The 27337-nt window shown below is 37.9% G+C and overlaps 2 protein-coding genes and 1 long non-coding RNA gene across 28 annotated transcripts in view; 2 read left to right on the plus strand and 1 right to left on the minus strand.

Moving 5' to 3' along the window:
- MLH1 (mutL homolog 1) overlaps nt 1-1604 on the plus strand; it is a 29045-nt gene extending 27441 nt beyond the window's left edge. For 5 of the 6 annotated variants that reach the window (XM_028751493.2, XM_028751495.2, XM_028751494.2 and 2 more), the window contains one exon: nt 375-1604. In XM_028751493.2, coding sequence (XP_028607326.2) covers nt 375-542 — 168 coding nt within the window. In that variant the 3' untranslated portion in view covers nt 543-1604. The remainder of the gene's footprint in view (nt 1-374) is intronic. The other variant, XR_003709244.2, reaches the window with a different exon arrangement.
- Nucleotides 1260-27337, minus strand: part of LRRFIP2 (LRR binding FLII interacting protein 2) — a 51632-nt gene continuing 25554 nt past the window's right edge. For 5 of the 21 annotated variants that reach the window (XM_077916490.1, XM_028751525.2, XM_077916485.1 and 2 more), the window contains 15 exons: nt 26281-26349; nt 23482-23595; nt 20235-20279; nt 19049-19156; nt 18139-18210; nt 14094-14264; nt 12140-12232; nt 11326-11418; nt 9164-9265; nt 8805-8937; nt 7864-7913; nt 6663-6783; nt 4022-4101; nt 2994-3098; nt 1260-2135 (listed from right to left, as the gene is read on the minus strand). In XM_077916490.1, the coding sequence (XP_077772616.1) occupies nt 2025-2135; nt 2994-3098; nt 4022-4101; nt 6663-6783; nt 7864-7913; nt 8805-8937; nt 9164-9265; nt 11326-11418; nt 12140-12232; nt 14094-14264; nt 18139-18210; nt 19049-19156; nt 20235-20279; nt 23482-23595; nt 26281-26349 (1467 nt within the window). In that variant the 3' untranslated portion in view covers nt 1260-2024. The remainder of the gene's footprint in view (nt 2136-2993; nt 3099-4021; nt 4102-6662; nt 6784-7863; nt 7914-8804; nt 8938-9163; nt 9266-11325; nt 11419-12139; nt 12233-14093; nt 14265-18138; nt 18211-19048; nt 19157-20234; nt 20280-23481; nt 23596-26280; nt 26350-27337) is intronic. The other 16 variants (XM_077916484.1, XM_077916486.1, XM_077916487.1 and 13 more) reach the window with 16 other exon arrangements.
- On the plus strand, nt 19151-20850 carry LOC114607884 (uncharacterized). The gene is made up of 2 exons (XR_003709245.2): nt 19151-19449; nt 19997-20850. It is a non-coding gene; the product is annotated as an uncharacterized LOC114607884 (long non-coding RNA).

Raw genomic sequence — 27337 nt, forward strand, 5'->3', positions numbered from 1 at the left:
TGAGGGGATGGAGTTCCTTCACTGAGACAGTCATTGCCGTTAGCAGAATGATCAAACGAGGGTTCCAAACAGAAAAGTATAGGTGTCATCAGGAAGAGTGATGCTCAGAAGTAGCTTACGGAACATCTGTTGCCAGAATGGTGGCACATAAGAATGAATGATCCTTTCAGAACAATTAAGCCTCATGTTAATAGTGCATGACTCTGACCATTTCTTCTTTTGGTATAAATTTCACAAGCTGAATGAGCAGTAGATAGGGAAACAAATACATAGAACTCTAAAAGGTGGTGATGCATTAGCCACAGAATTATTGAACACAACATTAGTATTTACTAAAACCTTAGTCAAACTGCTTTATTTAAACTTCTTTGCAGGCTGAAGACTCTGGAGCTGGTAAGAGATCATGGAAATGGACAGTGGAACATGTGCTTTATAAAGTTCTTCGGACATACCTTTTGCCTCCTAAAAACTTCACAGAAGATGGCAGCGTTTTGCAGCTTGCTAATTTACCAGACTTGTACAAAGTGTTTGAAAGATGCTGAACACAGACATATGTAGATCAGTACCTATTACACAGCTTTCCCTGCAGTGGTGCTGTTATCACTGAGAATTGTAGAAGTGACTGAATTGCAGACCAGGAAGTGTTCAGCTTTACAAGATGCCAGAATATGCAACTTTTGTACAGGATGACTAGCAAATACCAAAGCTTCCACCTGTGGCTGAAAAGTGGACAAGGTAGCCAGTTCAGAGTTCTGTAGACAAAGGTATGGAGCCTTCTTCACTTTATCTTATGAATTAATAATGAATTAGGTAGGTCCATTTGGGGATGGATTGGATAAATATAAAAATCTGACAGCAGTATCCTTAAATGCTAGTCATCCAGGACTAGAAAAGGTTACCATATTAAAATTGAGGAAGTACCAACTTTGCTTCTGAATGCAAGAAACAAGGTTGAGGGGGCAGGAAATGCTCAAAGCACCTACCTGTATAAGGGCTAGATAACAGCAGACTAATATTTCTGTAACAAGCCCTAGACATTCGGCAAATCTGCAACTGTTGCTTGAGCACACACAGCCTCTTATAAAAAGGTTAGCCACATCCACGGTCAGTTGCAAAGTAAGGTAGCTAACCTGTATTACAATTTCATAATGTAGTGAAGCTGTTTGTGTCACACATTTGTTTTTAAGTTAACATTGCAAATGCTTAACACAATGAAAAGTTGCTAACTAAAGTAAAAACATACCCAGACACATTCAATGTTCATTTTGTTAAGCAAATTGTCCATTTATTGTTTATATCCTTCACCACATTTCTCCTACCCACCCAGTGTTCCACTCCACGCTTGAGCAGCTGCCAACACCAGGTTTACAATGTACAGCAAAACGTAAGTCACCACTCTTAACATAAAGAGTAGTTACGAATAGTACTTTAGGAAGTCTAAACTCAGGTTGTGCATCACCCATGCAATAAAGCAAATTTTATACAGTCATTTCTATTTTATATAAATTTAAATATTTTACAAAAGTGTTTTCCATCAAAATGTATAAAGTTTAGCAAACATAGAACCCCCAAAGGTATCTTAAAATAAATGTTATGATTCCAAAGGTTATCTTAATCATTGACGTCTACATTGCACCATATAGAAGGCACTTGTGCCATGTGATGTCTTCAGCACATAATTGGTTAATTTGTAATGCAGCATTCACTTGAATTCATGCAGTTGTCTCCAAGCACCAAGCATTATTAAAGCAGTGGAAGAGAGTTTCAATGAATACATTTGATTTCACAATTGTGAAATAACAGCATTGGGCTCGAGAAGACTCTAGAATTAAGCTGCAAAACTCATTCGCATAAAAATTCAAAGTTTTTTTTTCATCCACTTGTTACAAAATATTTGCCACTTAATTATGAAACTAAAACTCATTGAACAACTCAATGTTCAAAGTTTGTGCCAAAGAAAGTCTGTATTAAAACAAGCTAGGGACAAGTTTTCAAGGAGCAGTGCAATTTTTTAAACTTTCTTTCTACTGTTGAGATAGGAGTGCAGTTCTGTTTGCCTTCATTTTCTCCAACCGTTTTACTAAGTGGCTGTTGGTCATCTCCATCTCTTCTATCCTGTCCAATGCTGTTCTTAACTGAAAAGAAAAGGCATTACCTTGTAAGTGCAACAATTTGAGAGGACTAAAGAATTCTAAATCAAGCCAATGCAGTTTCAAAAAACAAAGGAAAAACTAAAACTTTAGTGCAGTTTGAAAACATGTTTACACAATGAAGGTCCAAAGGCCATGTAGTTACTCAAAAACAACCCATCTACAAACAAAATTTCCACTCTGCCAGTTTGACTAAATTACCGGTAGGTAATTTGAATCCCCAAAAAGGTAGGTGGATAAACTGGATCTAAAGCGATTATGTAGAACTTGAAAGGATATCTTAACCGCAAAGGGGGGCATAGAGGTAAGTGCAGAACCTTCCATTTGCCTCATCACTTCTCCAAGTTATGATTGATTATGGTATCAAACCCCAGTAGAGAGGAAGGGGAGGGGAGCACAGCCACTTTTTTTATTAACATTGGGACACATTTTCTCAATTATTAGAGCACACACAGGTTTAAAAAAGTAATCTGTTGTGATTTTCAGTCTTTAGTATTTTTTTCCACCAGAGAACCCCCTAGCTATAGTTTGCTAACAAGCTATCGTACATGAGTATGCAGTAACGACATTGATTTTAAACATAGGGAAGCATACTGCAATAGCAGAAGATTGATCTCTCTATACAGTTCCTCAGTAACCGCTAACCTTTTTATTAATGTAACAGTCCAAAAAAATCCCACATGACAATCTCTGTGCTCACCATTCCTGTTTCCAGAGACAGTCAACAGGAAGAATATTTTAAAGATTTTGATATAAAAATAACCCCACCCCATCTTTAAATATTATTGCCTCCTATATTTAAATTCTTAGAACTTTTTCACACAGTGTGAAAGAGACAATTACCTCTCGCTGAAGTTTTCTCTTTTCTGCTTTGAGTTCATCTTCTACTTTTTCTGCATTCTCAGCAGCAGTTTTATATCGTACTACTTGTCCTTCAAGTCTTACAACCTAAAAGACCAAATGGGTTTAAAGCAATGATTCGCTCATGTTCCCGTATACAAGGAATGCCCCCTTTATCTGTGACCTTCCTTTATGTAGCACTTAAAGGGCACAAAACATGTCACCTTTACTGCCTTCCTTGAGGCAGCCAACTCGCATTGCTGTATTCAAACTATCATGTCTCAGCTTCATAAACCGACTTTTGAACAAGCCTGCTTGACGTCTTCATGCAAGTGAAAAAGGCAGGAAGTCTTCAGTTAAACTATGGCTCCCTATTGTGTCAAACATGCTTAATAGCTTAATATCTTGGGCTTGTTCACAAGGCATTAATCCTAAAACTTAGGAAATCAGGTAATGATTGTCTGAATGTGGCCAGTATGTGCTGAATGGAATAATGCTTCAAGAATCTTACAGGATACCAATGAATTTATGTGAACAGTGAGACTAGGCTCAACTCTACCAAGCACTTTTATAATAATAATTTTGTTATTTGTACCCCACCCATCCATGTAGCTTGTCCCAGCCACTCTGAGCAGCTTCCCACAAATATAAAAGCACCAAACATTAAAAACATCACTTTTACAAGGCTGTAAAAGCCTTATTTTTAAAATGTGTACCTGTTCCCTGCAAATTTTCACATGCACTAACTATATAGCTGTGTTTTCATTTTGTTAGCTTAGAATACAAGTGGCTATTTTCTTGCAAAGTTCACACCCACCAACTCATATACCTAATAGCTCTGGTCCTCTGAAAGGATGAAACTCACGTTCAGGGACAAATTCTCTATAGGAGCATGAAGCTCTCAAGATAATTTGCTTTACTGAATTATGATGTGGAGGTCATAGTTTTTGCAATCTATTACACAAGAGCATAATACATGTATGTGGTATCAAAAAAAGTTTAGGAAATACATATAACAAAAAGGTACCTACATTTTGTTCCAGAGTAGTTATGTCTTGTTCAGCTTTTGAAAGCTTAAACTTGAATTCACTTATTTGTCTGTTGGCATCTCCTAGACACAAGAAAATTAAGCATTTAATGCCTGTCAACTGAACATTTAAATCAAATGTCAGTGAAGATTATATTTTTCTGCTTTGGCTAAAAAAGGGAAAGGAAATGTTGGATGTACCTATACAATTTGTTATTTGATGAAAGGATAGCACATAGTACATAGACTTTGAGGAGTGAATTTCCTATGGGTTTTTATCCCTCAAAATCTAAAGACCGCAATCATTTTATTGAAATAAAACACAGCATCCCTGGATAATGGGCTCTTCGTTTTGAGTGTAGTGATGGGTTGGTGATTAGAAAATATAGTCAACTGGTTACATAACGATCAAGAATATTTCAAATACTAGATGTCTGCTAAGGTGCTGGGTTTGTCCTTGCTTGCTGAAGGGCTTGTGGGTGGGGTATAAGCAGTCCTTCGGAAGTTTGAGGGTCAACTTCTTTAAGACCTGATCTGAGAAAAGTTGTAACAGGTTACCCTTTTGCAAAAATTAATCTGGAGAGTTTCTTTCCTAAATCATACCTCATCCAGTAAAGGATGCTACTTTCAGAGAGAATGAATTTTACTGAGAGTAGACCCACCTTAGTTGTGTTCATCAATTTCAATAGGTCTGCTCTGAGTAAAATGTAGTTAAAAGCCACCCAAGGAGCCCTCGTTGGTACTAGCTCTTAAATGAAATATTCCCTCAACTGTAGTCTTCTGTTAAACCTCCTGAACCTATTTCTTCCTACCACTGTAGATCTTCACTCTTGAATCCCTATCTCATTTAAGATAACTATATCAGGTCCAAGTGCATTGTGGGGAGTGTGCGCTAAAGTAAAATGAAAAGGGATGTTTCCTAACATAAGGCAAAATGATTTTGAATACAAATAAACATTTTCAAATTCAAATGGCTAGATTACACTCCAAATCTACTAAAAGTACCCAGCACTGTATAATTTCACTAGGGTCCAAAGATTACTTCATTCAACAATTCATAGAATTGGAAGGGACCACAAGGCTCATCTAATCCAACCATCTGCAATACAGAAATCTTTTGTCCCCTGTGGAGCTTGAACCCATGACCCTAAAATTAAGAGGCTCATGTTTCACCGACTGAGCTGTACCTACTATATATGAATAGGTGGGTACAGATGACAATATACGCAGCAGACATGTAAAGATGACACACATACACACACACACCATGTGTACACATTGTAGGAAATTCACTGCCTTCTGGGTTCAGGGTGTGCATATATGACCAACTGCAATCTTCACATTACAAACATGTAGATGAAATGTAATGTGTGATGCAGGATTCACTTAAAGCCATTAGAAGATGAAATTCAACTTGCAGGTCTCAACTTCAGTAATTCATTACTGAATAATCATCTTATTCTACAAGATATGTTTATATTTCTCCTTTTGCTTCCGTCTGCTACATCACTTTGTGATGTACAAATTTTGTTGAACAATAATCCAAAAAGTTCATGGGAAATGAGCAGAGATTCTTGGTCCCACTCTTGAGCAATGCAGAGACACAGGGTTCCCTGCTTTAGCCATGGGACTACAAGCTCTGCAAACCTCTAGACCAGGGGTTGTCAACCTGGTCCCTACCGCCCACTAGTGGGTGTTTCTGGGTTCTAGGTAGGGGGTACTACGGCACAAGCTGAATCCTCCTCCCATCGAGCACTGGTGGGCAGTAAGGAAATTTGTGTTACCATAAAGCACCAATGCTGCAGCAAGCAAAGGCTCCAGCAGCTCAGTCAGCTGCTTGTGGCTGGAAAGCCAGACAGGATGTTTGTGACTGTTGCCATGGGAACAAAGGGGCAGTCCATTCTGTACTGAGCACCGGATGTTAGCTCAGTGTGTGTGTCATATGACCTGTACTGGAAGTACATGGGTGGAGTTTCTTCTTACTGCTGATGAGTGCAGACATGTTTCTCTGTACTGATAGAAGAGACAGAAATAAAAGATGTAAATAGTTTTCTGTCTGCTTCTTTCCCCTCCCTGGGGACCTCAAAGGGGAGAGAGGAAGAACGGTGTGTTCCTCTCACACATCTGAGAAGAATCGCCGAGACCTCGCCTGCTTATCAGCAGAGTGGCGCAGCGGGGAGGTCGACAAGGAATATCTGCCGGTGCCTACGCTGTGGCACATTCCTCTGACCCAGGCAGAACTCCAACAATTTGACCATCAAGAAAGATGCATTAGTGGGCGGTAGGTATAAAAAGGTTGACTACCCCTGCTCAAGATGTTTCTGAAATGCTGTTCTGCACACAGGCAGATCCCATATGTGTAACTGCAGAGAAACCACAATCTAAGTGTTCCTACTCTCATTTAATTTTCTCAAAATCTGTGTAGCAGCTTAAGCAAGAAGATTAATCCAACAAATTCCAGGAATTTAAGCCAAGGTCGCCTTATGCTCCCATCTACCGCATTTTACTGTATTCTATATATTTTATATTTTGCTATTTATGTGGGAAGTGGCAACAGAAAAACGTTCAGGCATGATTGTTCCTACCATGTGCACTCTTCAAAAGTAGAAATGCCATACGGAATTGAAGGATGAAAATATACATACTCTGCATTTCAATAAACTGCAAATCTGAACCGTTTTCCAATCCCGTTAAACTAGTATTTGTGCCATCATTTCCAGAGGATTTCTGCCGTTCTTCCTCCAACTGTAATTTCATTTTTTTAATCTGAAATGAAAATATAGCATTCTGTGAGTAGTTCAATATTATGTCTATTTACATTTGATAAGGTGTATTACTGGCATTTACAACCTTTTTTTTTTTTTTTAATGGTCATAGTATACTGCTCCCATAAGCAGTTCATAGTAACTATTTTTAACCTAAAATAATTGCACAGTATGTGTCGGTGGCACTGTGGGTTAAACCACAGAGCCTAAGGCTTGCCAATCAGAAGGTCGGCAGTTTGAACAAATCCCTGTGACAGGGTGAGCTCCCGTTGCTTGGTCCCTGCTCCTGCCCACCTAGCAGTTCAAAAGCACGTCCAAGTGCAAGTAGATAAATAGGTACTGCTCCGGTGGGAAGGTAAATGGCATTTCCGTGCGCTGTTCTGGTTCACCAGAAGCGGCTTAGTCATGCTGGCCACATGACCTGGAAGCTGTGCACCGGCACCCTCGGCCAGTAAAGCGAGATGAGCGCCGCAACCCCAGAGTCGTCCGCGACTGGACTTAACGGTCAGGGGCCCCTTTACCTTTATGTGTCGGAACAAGGTTATTAGAATGCTACTGCTATTCCAAGAGAATAGCAACTTAGTTGTGGATATGTGTGAAGAGTGGACTTCTTTAAATAATAATAGTATCACAGGTTTCCACCAGTAGCAATGAATGACCTTAAGTGACCAACATTCAGCAACAAGGAAATATCGAGACAGTTTTACAAGGGGGTAGAAAGAGAGTCCTAGTGACAGACAAATGCTACAAGCACTTCTAATTTCAGGGTTGTTGTTTGCTTAAGTATATATCTTCTAGTTTAAGTCTCAGGGTTTGGGGTACATAGTTCTCATGACATTAAGATTGTAACATTAATTTCTTCTTTGGAACATGAGGCAAAGCTATGGAAGTAGATGCAATCCCTGAAGGTCTGCAAGAAACATTAAGCAGTTCAATGTAGTGAAGTTTTTCAGTAGCAAGCAGTGTTGCTCAAGCACAGCAAGGGCCTGGTACTGTTTAATAACTTCCCCCAAATTGAAAAGAGTCTGAGTCTGAGCCATTCAATCACTTTTCGGTTGCGGGAAGGGGAGAGAGACTTTACCTGTGACAATAGCTCTTCCTTTTCTCCCGCTAGCTTTCGTAGCCTAACATCTAAAAGAAACAAACAATTCAGTTAGAAAATTCCAATTCCTTCCATTGGAAGTTTAGCAAAACGAAAAAGGTTAAAAGAAAGAACTCTCTTGTACGAACAGAATTTCATCTGAAATTTCATCAAGAAACAGCAAGGTCAGTAAGAAGAACTTCAAAAAGTGTAAAATTGTGTATTAAGTTTTTTTAAAAATGATACTTATTTGGAACTAAGAGACTTGCTTCCAAGAATGAAAGATTGGACATGCTACAATTGAATAGCAAGTAAACTAACAATTCCATATTTGGTACTTTTCACATGACTGCTGAAAGTATGGCAATAACAAACAACACAAGCAACACGAAGACCAGTATACTAGATATCACTGTAGTTCTTATTGCATAATATACATGATTTAGTACAACAAAAACAAAATGTGTACACTTGTAAATTCTCTAATATATCTGAAAACAAATGAACACACGTCTGTCAATCTTTGAAAGTCCGTAGAAGTATAATGAGTCAATGGTTGATACAAAGTGACTCTTTTTAAAGACATAGACCCTAACACACAGTGCTGTAATTTCTACTGAACTAATATTCAATGGAGTATAATTGTTGCTTTTTGCACGCATTTTGAATTCTGACATTCATTTCCACATGATACTGCTTTATTTATCTTTTTTAGTAAGCTATATAGGTGCATTACAGTGCATCTATAAATACCATGATATCTCTGAACAGATTCCAAGACTGCTGCAACTATGTAATTCACACAACTAATAGTTCCATCGATTCAAAGACAAGTAAAACTCTTTATAAATGTGGGAGGGGGCCTAAGCTACTCATTCTTATCTATACACATTGAAAATGAAAGTCAGCATTCTGAAGAAAGTGGTTCTCTGTAAATTTACCTAGTGGTCCTTCTCCTGCGGATTCCAAGACCTGAGCAGCTTCTTGCGATACAACGGTTATTGAACCAACTACTGGTTCATGGTTGACATCACCATTTGGAGTGCCATCTGGGATGATAACTAATCCATGCTTCTGGAAAAAAACACAAGATTAACAGTCTCTAAGAGAAAGCTTATGCTTATTATTGAACACTTTGCTCAGTAGATGCTGCAAAAAGCAGCAGCACCACTGCTCCTGTTCATGCTTTAGCTTCAGTGGAAAAGGGGCATGCTGAAGTAATGATACGTCCCTCTCCAACACACTGACTATGGCTTCATCCAGCAGTCGACATTGCCAAGTGCTGCTACGGCTAACGTACCTCTCCTGTCTTCATTGTTTCCTTCAGGTCAGCCAGCTCATCTCTGAGCTCATCCCGCTCAATCCTAATGCAGTCAAAGTACTCTTTCTGTCTCTCTAGGGCCTGGGTGCAGGCAGGTAGCGGAAAGGAACAGCATAGAGAGAGAATGTGCGATAGGTAAGAAAGATTTCTTGCAAATAAAAGATAATTAGCTGAACAAAAAGTGAGGCAAAAAGGAGAAAAGAAAGTCGTGCACAGTCCTGTGTTTGCCACAGAAGTTCATGCTTGGCATAAATATCCACCACCACCCCGGCATTACAACAGACCTGGGAAATGCTAAAAAATCTCAGCGATTCCATGTTACGTACTAAACTATAAATACAATTCATGTCTATTTTAATAAAGTAACCTTAGGCTTTCTGCCTAGTGCTTGAGCCAAGCTGAATGAGTTCAACAATCCCATAGTTCCAAAAACATTTGGATTTTGAAAGATCAGAGATAAAGCATGTTTAATTTTTGTAATCTATTCAAGCATAACACTTTATGCAAACAAACACAGCCAATTGTGTTGCAGGAGGATACAGTGAGCTGTACTGATTTTTTTTTTTTTTTTAAGGGATCTGGGACTTTTGGTAGCAGTCCTAGAAAACCCTATCCGTTACACTAGAGATGATCAATGATCAAGGATGGAGGAAATCCAAGAACACCTAAAGGACCATGGACACCCATTCCTGCAGTACAACTTTTTCAACAGGAAACGAGCAAGGGCTTTTTATGGGAAGATAGTCATATATGAAAGAAGTGAATCTGTATTGTGCCTGCTCAGAGGTTAAGCATCCTCTAGAGGGGGGGGAAATGGGCACTAGGCCTTCCCTCACCAAGCGGAGAAGTTAATAACAAAATGAGAGATTTTTTCAGTTACTTGAATGCAGAATTTCCTATAAATTTGGGAGACTGGATCCAAAGTAGATTACTAACAAACAGGATCCTATTTATGGAATCGTCAAATAATTCTGTGTACATTGCGGCAGCCTTTGGCTATGTGCAATAAAACTGACTGAGACTGAGTATTTATGGAATCTCATTTTAAAATATTTTCACATGTGGAAAAGGTAGTTCACAAGATCTGATCCATGGAAACAATCCTAGAGAGAAAATGTCCAACAGACTCTAAATCTATGCCCTGGCAGCTTTCGATTATGCTATAGGCCAGTTTTTCTACTACAGTCGTACCTTGGTATTTGTATGTTTTGGCTCCTGAACGCCGAAAACCTGGAAGTAATTGTCCCGGTTTGCAAACGTTTTTTGAAAGCCGAATGTCCGATACGGCTTCCTCTTGAGTGCAGGAAACTCCTGCAGCCAATCGGAAGCTATGCCTTGGTTTTGGAACGGTTTCGGGAGTCGAACAGACTCCCGGAATGGATTAAGTTTGTGAACCAAGGTTCTACTGTACTAACAAGTTGTAACACTTTTTCAAATTTATAGTGTCAGTCTCAGAATCTCTTAACAGAACACAATCGTATACACCCATTTTGCATATTACTTGCATGAAGGGGCATCATGGCTGTCTGCGGGGAAAGGCCAAAGTGCTCAACACAGGGATGGCAGGGGAAGGACTGAGTAGCCATGCAGATTTGCACAGCACCTTTTTCTACTCATGATGCCCTCTTATATGATTCATATGTGAATGGGGTACAGTTTAAATGAAATCAATGAGGATTAAGTTACAAGTCCAATTGACTTCAATGACCTTTAACTTCTTCTGGAAGAAATACATACGTATGTGTGAGCCCAACCAAACAAAATTGTTTTTATGCCCTATCTGAATGCTTAAGTATTTAGACAGTAAATGCTTTTGAGGCAAAGCTCTATTTTTAATCAGTGCAACGAAAGGTCTAGAACAGGCCTATCATCCAAATCCAAAATAACTGTACTAGAATCTAGCTATAACACTGGAATTAAATCACTGCAGTGCTTGAATATGTTTATCTTTATGTTCAAAATCTGCTAATTCATGAAGTTTTAGGTTCAAGCTGCATGCCGTATTTATTTACTCTCAAATATTCAGTATGAAATACTTCTATCTGCAACACCCAATTCAACACTGGAACCATCAACAATCCCGCTGCCAATTTATACCAGTCTATTCCTAATCACTCTTCACCTCAGTATTCATCTCATACCCCAATTTTTTTATCTTTCCAATTAACTGTTTCCTGGAGGTCAAACACCTCTTTGGTTATAGATTCTATTCTCTGTTGCATGCGTTGGTTCTCCTGCAGTAAACACAGGGGAAAGAATAAAAGAAGGGAAAAGACAAGTAAAGGATATTACAAGGAGATACGAAGAAGTCAGTAAGGCAGTCAATGAAACACAGAAGATGAAGGTTTTGTGAATAAAGGTTTGGCTAAAAGGTTCTCTCCCCTTTGTTAAATAAAACTATGAATAGCTTTAGGATAAGATCTATATTACATCGAAGTACACCGTACAGCTGACATTGATTATATTGGAACCACAAGCTTAGGCATAAATCTATTTTGCCATTCAGCTTTAAAGCGACTACTAAGCAAACCAAAGTTAATTTTACTCAAACATATTACTGAAAGGACTTCTGCTTAAATGCTAAGACACGACTAAACAACCACACAATATTTGCTACCAATCTCCTAACAGAATAGCATACCTAAACAAAAATTCTGTTTAAGCAACGGATGGGCAGTACCAACTCGTAGGGCTGAAAAGCTCATTGACAAAAGTCATTGATGAGCCAGACTCTGAATATGTGCTCCCAAACAGGCACATGTGACACATTGCTTTTTGTCTGATGGTGTCATGACTTCTTTTGATCCCAGCACACTGCTCTAGCTCTTTATAAACCGGCACCCAAGTGCCAGAAACAGCACATGCTGCAGTCTTTCCTGAATGAAAGCATTTTAGACAACAGAAAAAGCAGATTTTATCTTGAATGCAAGTTATTTGCCAAGTATGAATATGTACCTCTATTAGTTCGTCTCTCTGGCGAAGACCCTCTTTAAGTTCATCCATCTTATGCTGCAGAACGGTGCACATATGTTTCTGCCTTTCCAACTCCTGTATTAAGGAAATATAAATTAAGCAGCTGAAAATTAAAGTCCAAGCATATTACATATTAGTTAATGAAATAAGCATGATAGGAACATTAATAGTATAATTACTTGCTATTTAATTGGGCTGATTCACAAAAATGGAGCTAGCTTATATGAGTATAGATTTGTTTTAGCTGCTCTGTCTGTTCTCCAACACTACTCTTTTAAGGGGTGGGCTGACTCCTGAAATAGGTGGGCTATTTTAAAATTTATTTATTATTGGTGAATGCTCTGGATCCAGAATTTGTAAAGCAAGAATACACACTCAAAATCTCTTTGCAGCAGAACGATCCTAAGCTTAAGAACTTAAGTGGTGCCCTTCTGGCTCAGATTAAGGCTCATGTAGGTCCCACAGTGGCCAGCCAGATCTCTTTGGAAAACCACAAATAGGACATTTGTGAGACCTACAGTGGTACCTCGCAAGACGAATGCCTCGCAAGACAAAAAAACTCGCTAGACGAAAGGGTTTTTTGTTTTTTGAGCTGCTTCGCAAGACGATTTTCCCTATGGGCTTGCTTCGCAAGACGGAAACGTCTTGCAAGTTTGTTTCCTTTTTCTTAACACCGTTAATACAGTTGCGACTTGACTTCGAGGAGCAACTCATAGAACGCGGTGTGGTAGCCTTTTTTGAGGTTTTTAAAGACTTTGATGATTTTTGAAGCTTTTCCAAAACTTTCCCAACACCGTGCTTCGCAAGACGAAAAAAATCGCAAGACGACAAAACTCGCGGAACGAATTAATTTCGTCTTGCGAGGCACCACTGTATTACCTACTTGTTCCCAGTAATTAGACAGATTGACTATCAATGTAGAGGTTTCACTTTGAATTATTATAGTTAAAAGCCATTAACCTCTGCCTGGCATTTGTATAATCCTTTTTGAAGCCAGAGCATCATGATTTTCCAAAATCCAATTCTTAAGAGGAAACAAGGAAGCAACTTGCCTACAGTTCTGTCCACAGGCATTCTCCATTATGCTTCCTAACCAAAGCAAAAGCAGTGCACAGTCAAGATAACTGACCAGTACAACTTACGCCTACCCTTAACTGGGAGCCTAATAACTTGCAGGAGCTAGATGGTTTACTGGCAGATCTCAGTCTACCTCAGTCGCCTCTATATTCAAGACACCGCACTAAACAAAATGGCTTGGATGCCTCTTCGAGAAGATGCTCTAGTGAGCCTGTGAAGTCTTCACCAACCTGTTGCCCTCAGGATGTTTGGGAACACAGCTCCCATCTAGTCTAAAACATTTGGTGGGTATCTGGTTAGGGAAGTTTGAAGAAAGCATGATAATCAAGTTCTGCACGTAGCTGCAAGTAAACCTCTTTACTGATGCAGTTACTAGTGCCTTAAGCCTTTGCTTGCAGCTAAGGACCAGAGCAGCTTTCAACTTTGCAGACAACTGGTTGCTGCCGTTTGAAAAGAACCTCTCATTCTGAAAACTTGGACGGTGTTGCCAATTAGTTTAAAAGAGGCCAGACTGCTGATAGTTCAAAGGGATAGAAAGTAACTAACCTAAGATTAAACAAGCAATGACCTGGATTGCCCCAGGATAAGTAATTGCATAAATAAGCCTGAAAATGGTTGAATGCAAACCAATCTATTTGTAAGTTGCAGAAAAACATTCAATGGTCTTAAGAATCATTACATTTTCCTACTTGTGAGCCCATCAACAAAATTAACCTTGTAAAGTTTTCAACTTCATTAAAATTACAGAGACCAAGTTGTTTAACAAATTACAGGCATGCAGAAACACACACTTAAGCTTCTTAATGATAAGCTAATAATGCAAATTCTTTATTAGTAATAGTACAGAAAATACAAATACCTTTGTCTTATCTTCATTTTCTCTGTAATACTCTGCTAACTGCTCCTCTCTTTCCTCAATGACATCCTTTAGAGTATCCACTTGATAGATTAAGTTATTTTTCTCATTATCCAGTTGGGCATTAGAAACCATTGCTTTTTTAAATTTCTCTTCAACTTCAGCAAGTGACTCCTAGATACATAATGTAAGACCTTATTAAACTTAATTTTACTCATCGTATTAAACATTAGAAATACATAATACAATTTTGCTAAAGTAGCAAACAGACTTTTGTTTCATATTCCACTGACTTAACTATCTTTAATAAAACCGAATAATAAAACTGCAGAAGTCAAATAAATAGGGACCTATAGAAAAATGTTAATCACATATCTTATTTTTCTCTTATTCTTCTAGCAGAATGCCAGTAACCCAAGCAATTATTTTTTTTACATATGAAAGCCTAAAGAAAAGCATTTACAGAGAGGTAGTTGTGTTAATGCGCTCAGGAAAACAAAAAAAAGTCTTGTGGCACTTTAGACTAACAAATGCACTTCGGCGTAAACCTTTATGAGCTAAAGTCTCAGCTTCAATTTAGTACAGATTACACAGACCTCACAGCACCAAACTTCCGTTCACAGATAACGAAGGACGCTATAGTGTATTTCTAATACTAGATGTACCAGTTAAGTAAGACTTCAGCTATTTAACCAAGTAAGTGAGCATTCAATATTATCAGAGCTTTACTGTTAGGAAACGATGTTATTTGCAGATGTTTTTCTACACTTTCCCTGTCCACATGAAAAGTTACAATCGCCTCTAAATAAGCCATTCAACCAGTCTGCTATCAGTTTGGAGATGAAACAGGGTAACTTTTTTTAAAAAAAGAGTTGCTGCTACATACTTTGGACGACCTAGTACACGGAAGTACATAAATTTGTAAATTAAAAGGCAATAGTATTTTAAACAACCACCTCTAAACTACCTGTCAGGAACCTGTGAATTTACAGTGTTGATGGCAGGGAAGAGGGTAAGGAGGAGTAACGTCAAAAGATGACAGATCAGGCAAACAAACTCAAGCGTTTTGACAGACAACCTGCAACAACTCCCTCCAAAGGGAAAATGGAGACTGGAGAAAAAAGCAGGAGTAGATCTACTCAAGTCCCGGATAGCATGTAGTATCTTGGAGGAGGAGATTGGGAGTTAAGCTTTTCCTAGCTTCAGAGCTGTATCTTTCCTGCTACATTGCTATAAAATACGTGGGTTTGGGGCTAACAGCATGGGGAGACTTCGGCATTATTTACAACCCTGAGGCCTAAACAGCATTACAGGGCTCCTTTTGCAGGATGGTTGGAGCCCTGCAAAAGGAACAACCCACTCGGGGGGTTGAGTTTGCACTTCAACATTATGCTACAGGTCTCACTGGTCATCTGACTATAAATAAGAAGTTTTTAAGGCATTAACAATGTAATTTATGGGTGAAGCACAATTATGCCCATCTGCTAGTGAAATGAAACTGGTCATTTCTCACATCCAGCCCCTGCAGACCCAGATCTGCTTGAGGGTTCCCAATCCACTGGGGCAGATTTTGGGGGCACATGAGGTGTTGGAGGAAGGAGAGAATGGAGAAGCACAATTACACTACACTGGATCTTCAATTGTAGCTTTTATATGAAATATTGTAAGATCCCAAAAATGCAATTCACGTCAGCTTTATAGCAGTCTCCATACAATCAGTTCATGTCTACCTTTATTCAGTCTCCAAAAAATGGGGAGGGGGGAATACTAGCATACACTCAGGGAACTAGACTTATAAATCAGTCAATTTTTGAAGATGGTATTTCCTTCTAAAACATACAATTATTTTATTTTTACATGCATGCTTTCCTGTGAAGTACAGAACATTAAACTATATTGTGGTGCACTGCAATACTGCCTTCACTTCAAAACCAAATTCTACAAACGTGCCAAATGAAATGCAGAATAGGACAAGCCCTGCCCCGAAGCATTTTTGCTCTAAACAGACAAGCAGACAGTGTGGGAAAGCATGAACAATTATGGCTAAAAGCATCATGTTAGTTCTCTGTACTTTCCTCTTTTGCAAGGTGTGTACACACCATAATTATTTAATGGGTGTATCTATTCAGGGATGACATATTTTTACGTGTGATTAGCTAAAAAGTGGATGGGAAGGGAAGAGAAGAGAAAAGACGAATGCAGGTGGGAGGCGAGTAAGGTAGAAAAACTTGCAAAAATACAGTGGAAGGGACTTGCCTGAGTTGGCAAATCAGTGTCATAATTTATTTCAAAACACATAACTAGTCAATGCATTTATGAGGATCAACCAAAATGTCTCAAAACCGATACTACTTTTTATACCAAGGTGGTCAATTTATAGTTTCAGTTCCAATATTGCAATCTAATTATGGTGGGTTTTTCAGAAGCTCGCAACAATTTTGTGACATTTTGGTTGGTCCTAATAAAGGTATTGCCAACTACATTTTCAGGGTTTTCCCCCTTACAGATGAATATAGTTACAATTGCTTTTTATAGACATGCTTTATATAGCACCATACAATGAAGCTATTACAGACAAGGGTAAGGTGTAAAAGAAGATAATGATCTCACCAAGATTAAAAGATAAAAGCAAACAAGTGGATATGCTAGCTATTATATTTACACCTCTTTGGAACCCAACCATTGACTATCAGTTATTCTGCATGAGAGATAATGAAAAACCTTAAGCTGCAATAGGATTTATATTATAGGCAAAATCTCCAGTTACCTGCACCTTTTGGTTGAAGTTTCCACAATGGTTCACTTTGCACATCACAATTAATGGTTTGTTGTGAATGCAGAAATCACTTCCACTTTGCTATTCCCCTAGTGCATATAGGAACAACAAGCCATGATGCCTGGCTCAGTGTTACATCCAAATGGGTGAAACGCGATACTGTAAGTTTGTTTTGCCTAGACACACCACAAACAGTTAGCCAAGGGCAAATCCTGGCTTTACATCATGGTATGTTTTGACCTAAACTACAGCTCTTGGTTCAGATGTAATGCTAAGTCAGGATTTATGGTTTGTTGCTCCTGCTAGGGAAGGAACAGAGCAGAAGCCAGCAGTGTGTTCATGATAAAATTGTGATATGTAAATGTTGCCATTTATTATCAAGCCATGCAGTAGCTCCTGCAGTAGAGAGGTTCCTGTGTCTAAAGTGGTAACTGGGATGATTAGGTTAAAATGGAAAACAGATTTTTACACAAAGTAGTTGTTAAGGTTCACAGAACCAGGGAAAGGGCTCACATTCTATACCAGCTTGTAGAATTATCTTTAACTTGAGCTAATTGGCTAGGTTACCAAAAATTCTTTGGAAGTATAGTAAGCATTCTAAGAAGACACTTAGGTTTGACCTTTGTATGTTTTCTAGTGAAAAGGAATTCCATGACTGAGAGGAGCCTCTATAACTGTTTGAATAGGAGTTGCCTCTGCAATTTTTAATCCAAGCTGGTAATCCACGTGAGGCAAAAAGATATATAGATTATATGTGTCTCAATGGATCATAACAAAGTTTTCTGTGTTTGTTTTTAGCATGCCAAAAAATAAAACAATAAATCGTACTTTTACATGTTTTTACAGTCTATGAAAGTGGGAGTTTAAATAATTATTTCTTGGAATAAATTTCTGGTCCAATATTATTATTTTGTAACTCAGATATGCCCCCTATCCCTAATCACATTGGTAATATCCAGTTGCTAATTAAAAGAATAAAATGGAACTGCAAATAATACAAAAGCATCTGCTAAACTTCCTATATTATTTACTTTAGTGGAACGGAAAGTTCACTGCCTTTTTCACATAACACATTAAACACTTAAACATAAGGAAAAAAATTCATTGGCAGATATATATATATTAAAATATTAACCATTTTTTAGTTGGTATGTTAGGCAAGTTCTTTTAAAAAGTGAGGTGTTAGTAAAGCTCTGTTAGTGAAACTGGCAAAAACTTAATTGCTGACATATTACCATAGAGAATGCATGCTTGGGAGAAACCCTGCTATACCTTTAGTTCTTTAAGTCCCTGCATGTATCTCCCTTCTACATCTTGTATCTGGTCCTTAAGATCATAGATATCCTGCAGGACATAGGAATGAACCATTGCATAAGAACATTGCAAAGAACTTACTCTGTGCTTAAAGCCCAGGAATTTAGATTAGTGTGTGTTTCACTTGAACAAATTAAATTACTGCTGTATTCTTAATTTTCTAACTTGACTGACTGACATATATGGATTTTTAATTCAGTGCTTTCTATATAGCTTTAAAAAATGGGGCAAAATAATGTATAATGTTTGTAAATTGAAATGTTTTATTACCAAAACCTCACACCATCAAAGTATCACACAATCTAATTTCAAACATATAAAAGGCATCACAATCTTATCTTGGATACTATACTGAAAAGATATATGAACTAAAATCTTTACAGCTAAACAATTACAGCCAGTTCTAAACAGTACAAATAATTCCCTACTTCTTTCACAGACTGCTAAGGGATGGTTAAGAATAAGAAGCCTGATCAATAGGTGATGTTTTAAATGCTAAACTGTTACATTTAGCACTAATTACACAGATGAAATCTCCACAAGCTTGAGCAATGTGCCGGACATGCCTCCCCCTCTTCTTTTCCCATGTAACCAAGAGTAAGACTGCTGCGGAGTTTAGTTTCTTTTTCAAACAGCATTGGCATAGTGTTACGTATAAACCAAAGTGCCTGGTATGTTATTAATTTTATATCCCACATAGTCCTGCAGCAAGCATTTTGTGATCAAAGGAAAATTTAAAAACCCAAACCCCTGATTGCTTTTAAAAAGGTGCTTTGATTCTGTCTTGTAGTCTTATTCAATGTCCATTTCTTCCTCTCCAAATGAAGGAGGATAACCTTTTATTTTTAGCCAATGAAAGTCTGCTCACCCGCAATTCACTTAAGGAGGTATCAGGATCCACTAGACTACTAGTATCTCCACTTCCTCGTCTAGATGAGTTTCCACTCAAAGGAGTCGCTGAATTGCGAGACGCTGGCTAAAGAAAGAAAAACATGGCATGAAAACTCCCATACATTTCAAGATCTTTCCTCAATACACTATGAAGTTCAGATTTCAACATTCAAGTGTCTCCCCACTTATGCACGTTTGAGTTGCGTATGACCGTGTCTATGTGTGGCACCAGGAAATAATTAATTAAATAAATCAAATTAAACTGGAAAGGCGCAAAAATGGCACAAAAAGAGGAAAACTGCAAAAATGGCATGAAAAGAGCAGGAAAGCAACTAGCAATCCCAAGAGCCCTTGCAATTGCAAGCCAGATACTTTGAGGTACTGATTTACCCCCCTTGTCGTTGTTTCTGCATTATCCTTCAGTGATGAGGAAAACTGAGAGCCATCACTGCCACCATTCATGCCAGTCTGAGAAGTGCTGTTTGTATTTTCAAGGGTTTACAGGTGTTTTAGATGGTGTTCCCCACTATACATGATTTCACGTATAGGTGCGGTACATGGGAACGCAACCCCTGTGTAAATGGGGAGATGCCTGTACTAAAAACTTCCAAATAAGTTTATCAATCTTTTCAAGGAAATATATTTTCTAAGTTCCCATTGAGTTCAGTCTATCCAAATATCCTTTTTCATCAAACAGCTCTTACAGGAGCAGAACTTATTTTAAAATTATCTTCTTACAAGATACTTTTGTTGGAAGCCACCCATAGTGGCTGGGGAAACCCAGCCAGATGGGCGGGGTATGTATAAATAAATAAATTTATTATTATTATTATGTTATTATTATTATTATTATTATTATTATTATTATTATTATACAACAAATGGGTTATAGATCTGGCATAACATTATTTGTAATCTTCTCCAGTCTGGTGCCCTCTAGATATTTTGGACTGCAAATCCCAACAGACCCAATGATCACAGCTGAAGCAGATGATCTACACCATGTTCTGTCAAACAAATAGTTGAAAAAGTATAATGAAGACAATCAGCAACACACAGGAGGCTGGAGAATCTCCCGATATCCTACCATGCTTTTTTGAATTGGCACCAATATGCAGACTTTGATGTGTTTTAAAGTTGTCCAAATCTCTTTAAACACTCACCCTTGTATACAAGTCAGAATATGGCCTGTCACTCTTTTCTTCCAGCTGGAAAAAAAAGAAAAGTGTTAATATTAAATTTGAACAATTTCTTTGTATTAGAAATCTGAATTACTGGGATCCCTTTTTCATCCATGTCAACACAAAGCTGAAACCGTATTATACAATGAAAGTTTCCTTCTTCCTTTTCCTCCACCTGAATATTGCATTTGCATTTAAGAAAACTTCAGAATCAACAGTTCTGCACAAGGTAGTATCAGCCCTACAAATTAACACAATGCCTTATTGACAACAAGTTGCTTCTTAGGTTAGCCTTTTGTCAAGCCAAGCACAGAAAGTAAATTCGATGAATGTAATTTCTGTAATGGTTGTGTGTTTTTTAAATGAAGTGTATTGACTACTGGAAATTCACTAAGTAATATATTTTAAACATTAAGCTTTACTCATCTGCGAACATTTTTCTCCATTTCTGCTTTCCAAAATAAAAGTTTAGTAGTAAATGGGTTGAGAATAGTTTTTCATTATTTGCAGTTGCCACCAAGACAGACAATATAGACAATGCTATTTCATTTGTAATCTGTTGTACGCATTATAAACAGGAAACATAACTTATGAAAAACTGTTTTGTGGCATATGGTTTTAATTCATGATCCTTTAGTTCAGGGATTGCTAACCCAGCACCCAGAGGCACAATGGCACCTGCAAAAGCCTTCATTCATCAAAAGCCTCAACAGAGACCTCTGACTCTAAGCTTTCGTTTTTAAAAAGGTTTTAACCCTCTTAGAAAGTTATGAAGCGAAACATTATGATTTAGCTCCACAATTCTTCACATGTTCAAATATTTATTATCATTATCAAAAGTTCATTCTTTCTCTGCTTTCTAAAGGAGCCCAGGGCAGCAAATACTATCAGGCAAGTTAAGTGAACTATCAAGGCTAACAGGTATTAATGGCAGGCTGCAAGAATATGTCATTTTCTTGTAACGCTGAGGCTGGAAAAATAGGGAACCAAGCTAATAGCTAGCAATTGTAACCAACCACTCAATGCCACTTCATCTCTAAAAATGGCGTTTGCAATCAAACTTTCAGTTGTGGAACAAAATCTCCAAAAGAATTAGAATGTGATTTATGGCTTTTGTAAATACCTTTCCAGTGAGCTTACGCAATGGTCAGTCTAATAAATACAAAGAAAGTGGGGTTTTCTTTTTACAGTGGTGGACATCTGGATGAGGTCATTACGACTGAAAGAATGGCTGAGGATAACCAACAAAATGAAATTATCCATATATACTTATCACTAAATTTGCAGCTAATTCCCAAAATTAGATATACATTACATTCTGAACAAATGAAAACATATTTGCCTTTGCAAACCATCGTTTAGCACAAGAGTTTGAATCATTTGCCCAAAAGCCAGTGTACCTATTATAGCTGCCTTGGATATTTTATGCAAAGACAGACCAGGATTTAAGAAGGGATGATACTGCAACTCCCATCATTCCTGACCATTGCCCTTGTGGACTGATGGGAGCTGCAGTGTAACATTTGGGGAACATTTGGGGAAACATTGTTCCACATCTGTGATCTGAAGGACCACACACACACACACAAGCCCTCTTAAGCCTCCCACTTCAATGCTTTCCAAAAAGCTGTCACTGAAGTGGCCATTTCATGAATGTCAACTGCTACCAGAAAAGCAGGGGAGGAGAGGGCGAGGGAAGGAGGGGGAGAAGGATGAGAGAGAGAAAGTGAAAGAGAATCAGAAGCACAGTGCACAAAGCTCTCTTGATCCTAGCCAGGATTTACAATTATGTATGAGCAATAGCAGATGCTAGGCCATGACTGGCGAACGATTTATCATCTCACTTTATCGCAGGTATCATGAATCTAACTGATATATGTCTGTCATTTTCTTTGGGGGGAGGTACTAGCAGAGGTTCTCTTGCACCATCTGGTTTCCTATGCCAGCTTGATTAAATTAGTCAGAGGATCTGGTTTTCACTTTCTCAGACAACATCAGTCTTCTCCCAGCTCCTTTAAGAGGTAGTTTATAAACAAGAGGAAGAACCGGGATTCTTGAGATCAGAAGCAGATCAGAGAATGTCCTTTCTCATTCTAGTCCTTCCCTTCTCATGCACAAATTCGCCCTACCAACCTAGCCTTAATCACCATTAAGGAATTAAGCCCTGAGCTCAACCACAATCAATGCTAATCAGGTTTCATTAACGACAATCAGAGTTTCAAGTGCCAAAGTATGGAGTAAACACTTGAGAGTGTTGTGTCAACATTTGCCCTATATATATTATTTTATTCATTCTAAGTACTTTTATGACACCTTTCAGAGCAAAGCCTTCCTAAGGCATCTTAGAAAACATAACTAGTTTAAATACATAACAGGATAATTTAGCTTCATGTACATAGGGGTTCACTGCAGTAGCTGCATCTAGGCATGATGGAGGAGTGCCTAAGTGCTGCTTCCCCTTCCTTTGATGGCAGTTGGTATAGAGGAGGAAGGCTAAGCTGAAGTCACACCTGAGAAGCATAGCCTTGAACTGATGCCTTTATCAATTTTTGGCTATGATTCACTCCATTAAATACAATGTTGTGTACCTTCTTCCCTACAGAAACCTGTCAAGGGGAGGTGCATGTACCATAATAAATGAAAACCATGTTGCATAGAAGTTTGAATTTACAGAAATCTCTTTAGAGTTTTTGTGTGTGATCCAAATGCAAATGAACTGACAAGCAAGAACCATACTCTGAACACTATAGTTGAAACTTTTTTGTTTGTTTTTAAACCATGCAGTCATTTATAAGGTTGTAATGAATATCATGTATATCTGTAACATAGCATCAGACAACTTGTTACTGGAATTTGAATATACACAATTATATTCAGTGCCATTAAAAAATTATAGTACTATTTACAAAGGCTTCAAAAATGTATGTAAATAAGACAATCTACAATTAAGAACAGTTTTGCATGCAGATTTAGACATTGGTATACAGATATTAAAGTTAACACTGCAACATGATCAAGTTAGCTGGAGGTTTCTTTTTAAAAGACGAAGAGCATGCAAGTTGGATTCTATATTTTAAATAAGTTTTATATATGTAATATTCTGCCCTGCTAGCAACATTTTATACTAAAACCAGCAAGCATTACTAGAATATTAATACATTTCCCAAAGAAAAAGGACAGTCATTAGTAAACCTACAGTGATGACATCAGCACATTATCAAACACTCACACTGTTCATGTCTGGAATGCTGACATCATCCAAGTCAGAAACAATGCTTCCCCTACGATTAGAGCGGCTAAAATAATCAGCTGCAGTTTCACTATGATCAGAAAAATCAGTTGACTTTGATGACAAACACAACAGATGGAGAGAAAAATGACAGAATAATACATTTCAGATACACGAAATAAAATGTGGGCATGTTAATCTTATTTGCCAAAATTGTTTTAGATGAGATTTTCCTTTGAAGAGTGAGATCTCTCTCCTTTCTGACTGGGAAAATTTATATTTTATTTTATTTTTATTCTTGTGGTTTTCAAGTTCTGTTCTGTGTAACTCAGGGATTTCACACTGAACAACAGCTTAATCACAATCACCAACCTTCTCACAACTCCATGCATTCACATATATTTGTTTCACATGAGATTAACTCCTTATGTAGTTTCAAGCAGATGGCAACCTGAGGACGTTTGGGACGAGAACATGATGGAATTTGATGGTACTATCACATGTCTCAATTAATTTTCAATCTCATCGGCTTCAGAGTTTTAAAGGATAAAAAGAGAATGGTATCGTTACTGAATCTGGACAGGGTCATAAGCCATCTTTCTCACACACCCTAATAGTTTTTATCCTTTCCTTGGGCATCAAACCTATGCCCTTACAAACCTAACCAACTCACATTGCACCTGCTCCAGCATCTATTGGTCCTCCCTACTAGTCTTCAAAACACCTTCCTAGCCTGAAAGAGTAGGGTGGAAGAAGAATATAGTTCTCATTGGAGCAATACATTTAAAGCTTGTATCTCATTTTCACATTCAGCTGCATTTTAAGAATGTTGCTGAGTATCAAACTAGTGTTTTTTGTAAGTATAATCAACAGCAAAATATTTATAAACAATTCATGTTGAGATATTCAGGATTCTAAATTTTATCCTTAAACTAAACATTTAGTTTCCTAGGGAAATCAAGTTTTGATTTATCGTGTTTGTCCTCCTTATGCCCTAATAGTCACTGTTTATTTCATACAACCCCCCAGGTTACATCTCCCTTCCCATAATAATTCTTTTTACCCTTGCTCAATGAATAATTTTTAAGCCATACACATACAAATAATAATTTAGCTTGAATTTACTATCACATTTATGTGTGCCTTGAACAGTATTTTTTCAGATTTAGCTACTGCAGACAAACTGAAGAAAAGGGACTAACTCACACATTTACCTTCACTACAAAAAGTCTCTTGTAAGAGAAATAATTATAAGACACATTACAAAAAAATGCAGGTTTTGAATCATGTGTTTCCACTACACAGGAATAGTATATTGAATAACTATTCATGCCACTGCCATATCAGACACAATCAATTTTTAGATGGATATCACTTTGATATTGGAAGCGTCATGACCCTTTGAGTACACAGTTTCATGCCCTAGCCAAAAACCACCAGCTCACAATTAGAAAAGCTCTCTCTCTCCAAAATTAGTGTTAGATTGTGAAAAGAAAATTAAATTTAAATAAAAATGTGTGGAATATATTTTTGACTAATATATTGAATAGTATAAAAATCTTAGGGCGAATAACATTAAGACTGTGTAAAGATGGGACTTCATACCTCTCATATTAAATATACAACTATTCAAGAAATATGCCAGCATTGCACAGAATTCAGTTCTGTCTGGATGGAGGCCTTGGTCACTATTTAGTAAACATTCTACTACATTCAATGATATCCAACTGAGTTATTTTCAGAGTTGACTCTTTAATATTAATAGACTTCAGTAACTAAAATCTATTAATTTCAAAGGGTCTGCTTTGAGTACGACAATTGGATATAAGCTATTATGTCCAGTCATCTTTGAGACAGGTATTTAAATGACCAGAAATCTACTACGCAGCAAAACTTAACCAACTTATTGCTGTTCAAATAAAAATCATTTACATATGGAAGAGAACTGAACCACTTCTTAAAGCCTGAGTAGAGAGAATTTGGAATACTCTATATGAAGGTAAAACTGATGCCTTTAGTGAAGTTTAGAGGAGGTTGTGAAGGAGTGGTCAATATTAATAATTTTTACTTCAACTTGAATCAAGTTTATCCAGTACTGAGAAAGGCATCTTAACCAAAATATTCCCTTGGGAAATTTATTACTTTAAGATATAGAAGCAAAGTAAATGAACACAGGAGTAACTAGTGTGAAACCTCAGATGTTGTGAAACTACAGTTCCCATTATCCCTGACCACAGGCATCGGTGGCTGAGGCTGTGGGTTTTAAAGTTAAACAGCATCTGAAGGGCAGCACATTGGCCAGCCACAAGCTGATTGTTTTCATTCATATCTCACTTCCCATAAAATATCTCAAAGTCATTTCACAATAAACCTCTTTAAGTTTTTGTAAACCACTTTGAGGGTTTTGCTTTGTTTTTGTTGTTTAACAATTAAACAGTATATAAATTTTAATAAAAATAAAAACCATTACAAAGATGGGGTTCCAGCCTGGGTTCAAGAGGATTCTGCAGGCTCTAGAACAGCGGTGGGGAACCCCCCGCCAACAGGCCTAATTAGGTCCACCAAGTCTCCCTATTTGGCCCATGACACCTGTGACTTGGGCATGCCTTGGCCCAAACATCAGCATGCAATTCAGCCTTAAGAGATAATAAAACAGAACATGACTACTTCCAGCTGATATGAGCACACAACGTGAAGAGTGACACCTAGCCTACTCATCTCACTCTAGGACCTGTGGTACTTCATGCAACAGAGTTCATAAAAGCAGACCAAAAAGCACAACAAGACAGCCCTGCTCACCACACTATCCCTCCTGCCTCGAACAGCACGATCAGAGGATGCAATGCTCCCTGCTTCATCATCTGTAAACTATGAAGTTCAAAGACAAGTAATTAACTAACTTACTGTTGGATAAACGTTTGTTTGGATTAAGTAACATTCAGTGTTAATGACTCATATGCATACTAAAAATGTGCAAACCAATGCAACATGCTGAGGGAAAAAAATAGTATTTTCATGCTGCCTTGAGGACACTGCTATTGACAGCGAAATGCTCGTCTTTGGGACAAGTGGGAAGGCATGTGGAGGGTAGCATAAGGATCCAAGGGGGAGTGAAGCAGTGCAACGCTGTGCAAACACATTAGGCCCCCAGCAGAATCACAGTCAGTGGGAGCTGAACTATACAATTTTCATGGTAAAGCACAAGTTTTGCACACAGAATCTCCATGTGCTTTTATTTTCACTGATGGGAATATGGCATATGAAAAATATTTGCTTAGAACACAAATAAAAAGTGGAAGGGTTAATTTGGGGACATGTTTTGCTCATCCTGTTCCCTACTTCTATGGCCCATGTCACCGAGAATTAAGTACAATAAGTCATAAAGATTAAAACTAATTCACATTTTAAACATAAGTAATCTGCCTTTTGGATGTCAAATCCAAAGCAGGATTCATAATAAAGGTCTCAGAATCATGAACTCCAAAGATCATCAAGCTTGACACAGTAATTCGAAATGACCAAAATACTGGAAGGCCCCAGTGATTCACTTCTGCCTGACAAAGTGGAAAGTCACAGATAGTGTAAATGGTTGACAATTAAACACTTTGGTCATGATCTTTCCATGCACAGATGTTGCATCCAGGCATAGACAGATTCCAATTAGATATAATGGGAAGCCAGAGCATTAGAAGGATTATGAAGCCCTAACACGCTTTCCATATTCTCATCTAGTCCTCCCTACACAAGGGGTGGGGAACCACTGCTCATTGAGCCTGCTAAGACCCACCAGGCCTCCTCATTTCGGCCATGCCACAGCCACCAATACTACACTTGACATCATATATTATATCAGTTG

The sequence above is a fragment of the Podarcis muralis genome, chromosome 12 (assembly GCF_964188315.1).
Source record: "Podarcis muralis chromosome 12, rPodMur119.hap1.1, whole genome shotgun sequence".
Classification (NCBI taxonomy): domain Eukaryota; kingdom Metazoa; phylum Chordata; class Lepidosauria; order Squamata; family Lacertidae; genus Podarcis; species Podarcis muralis.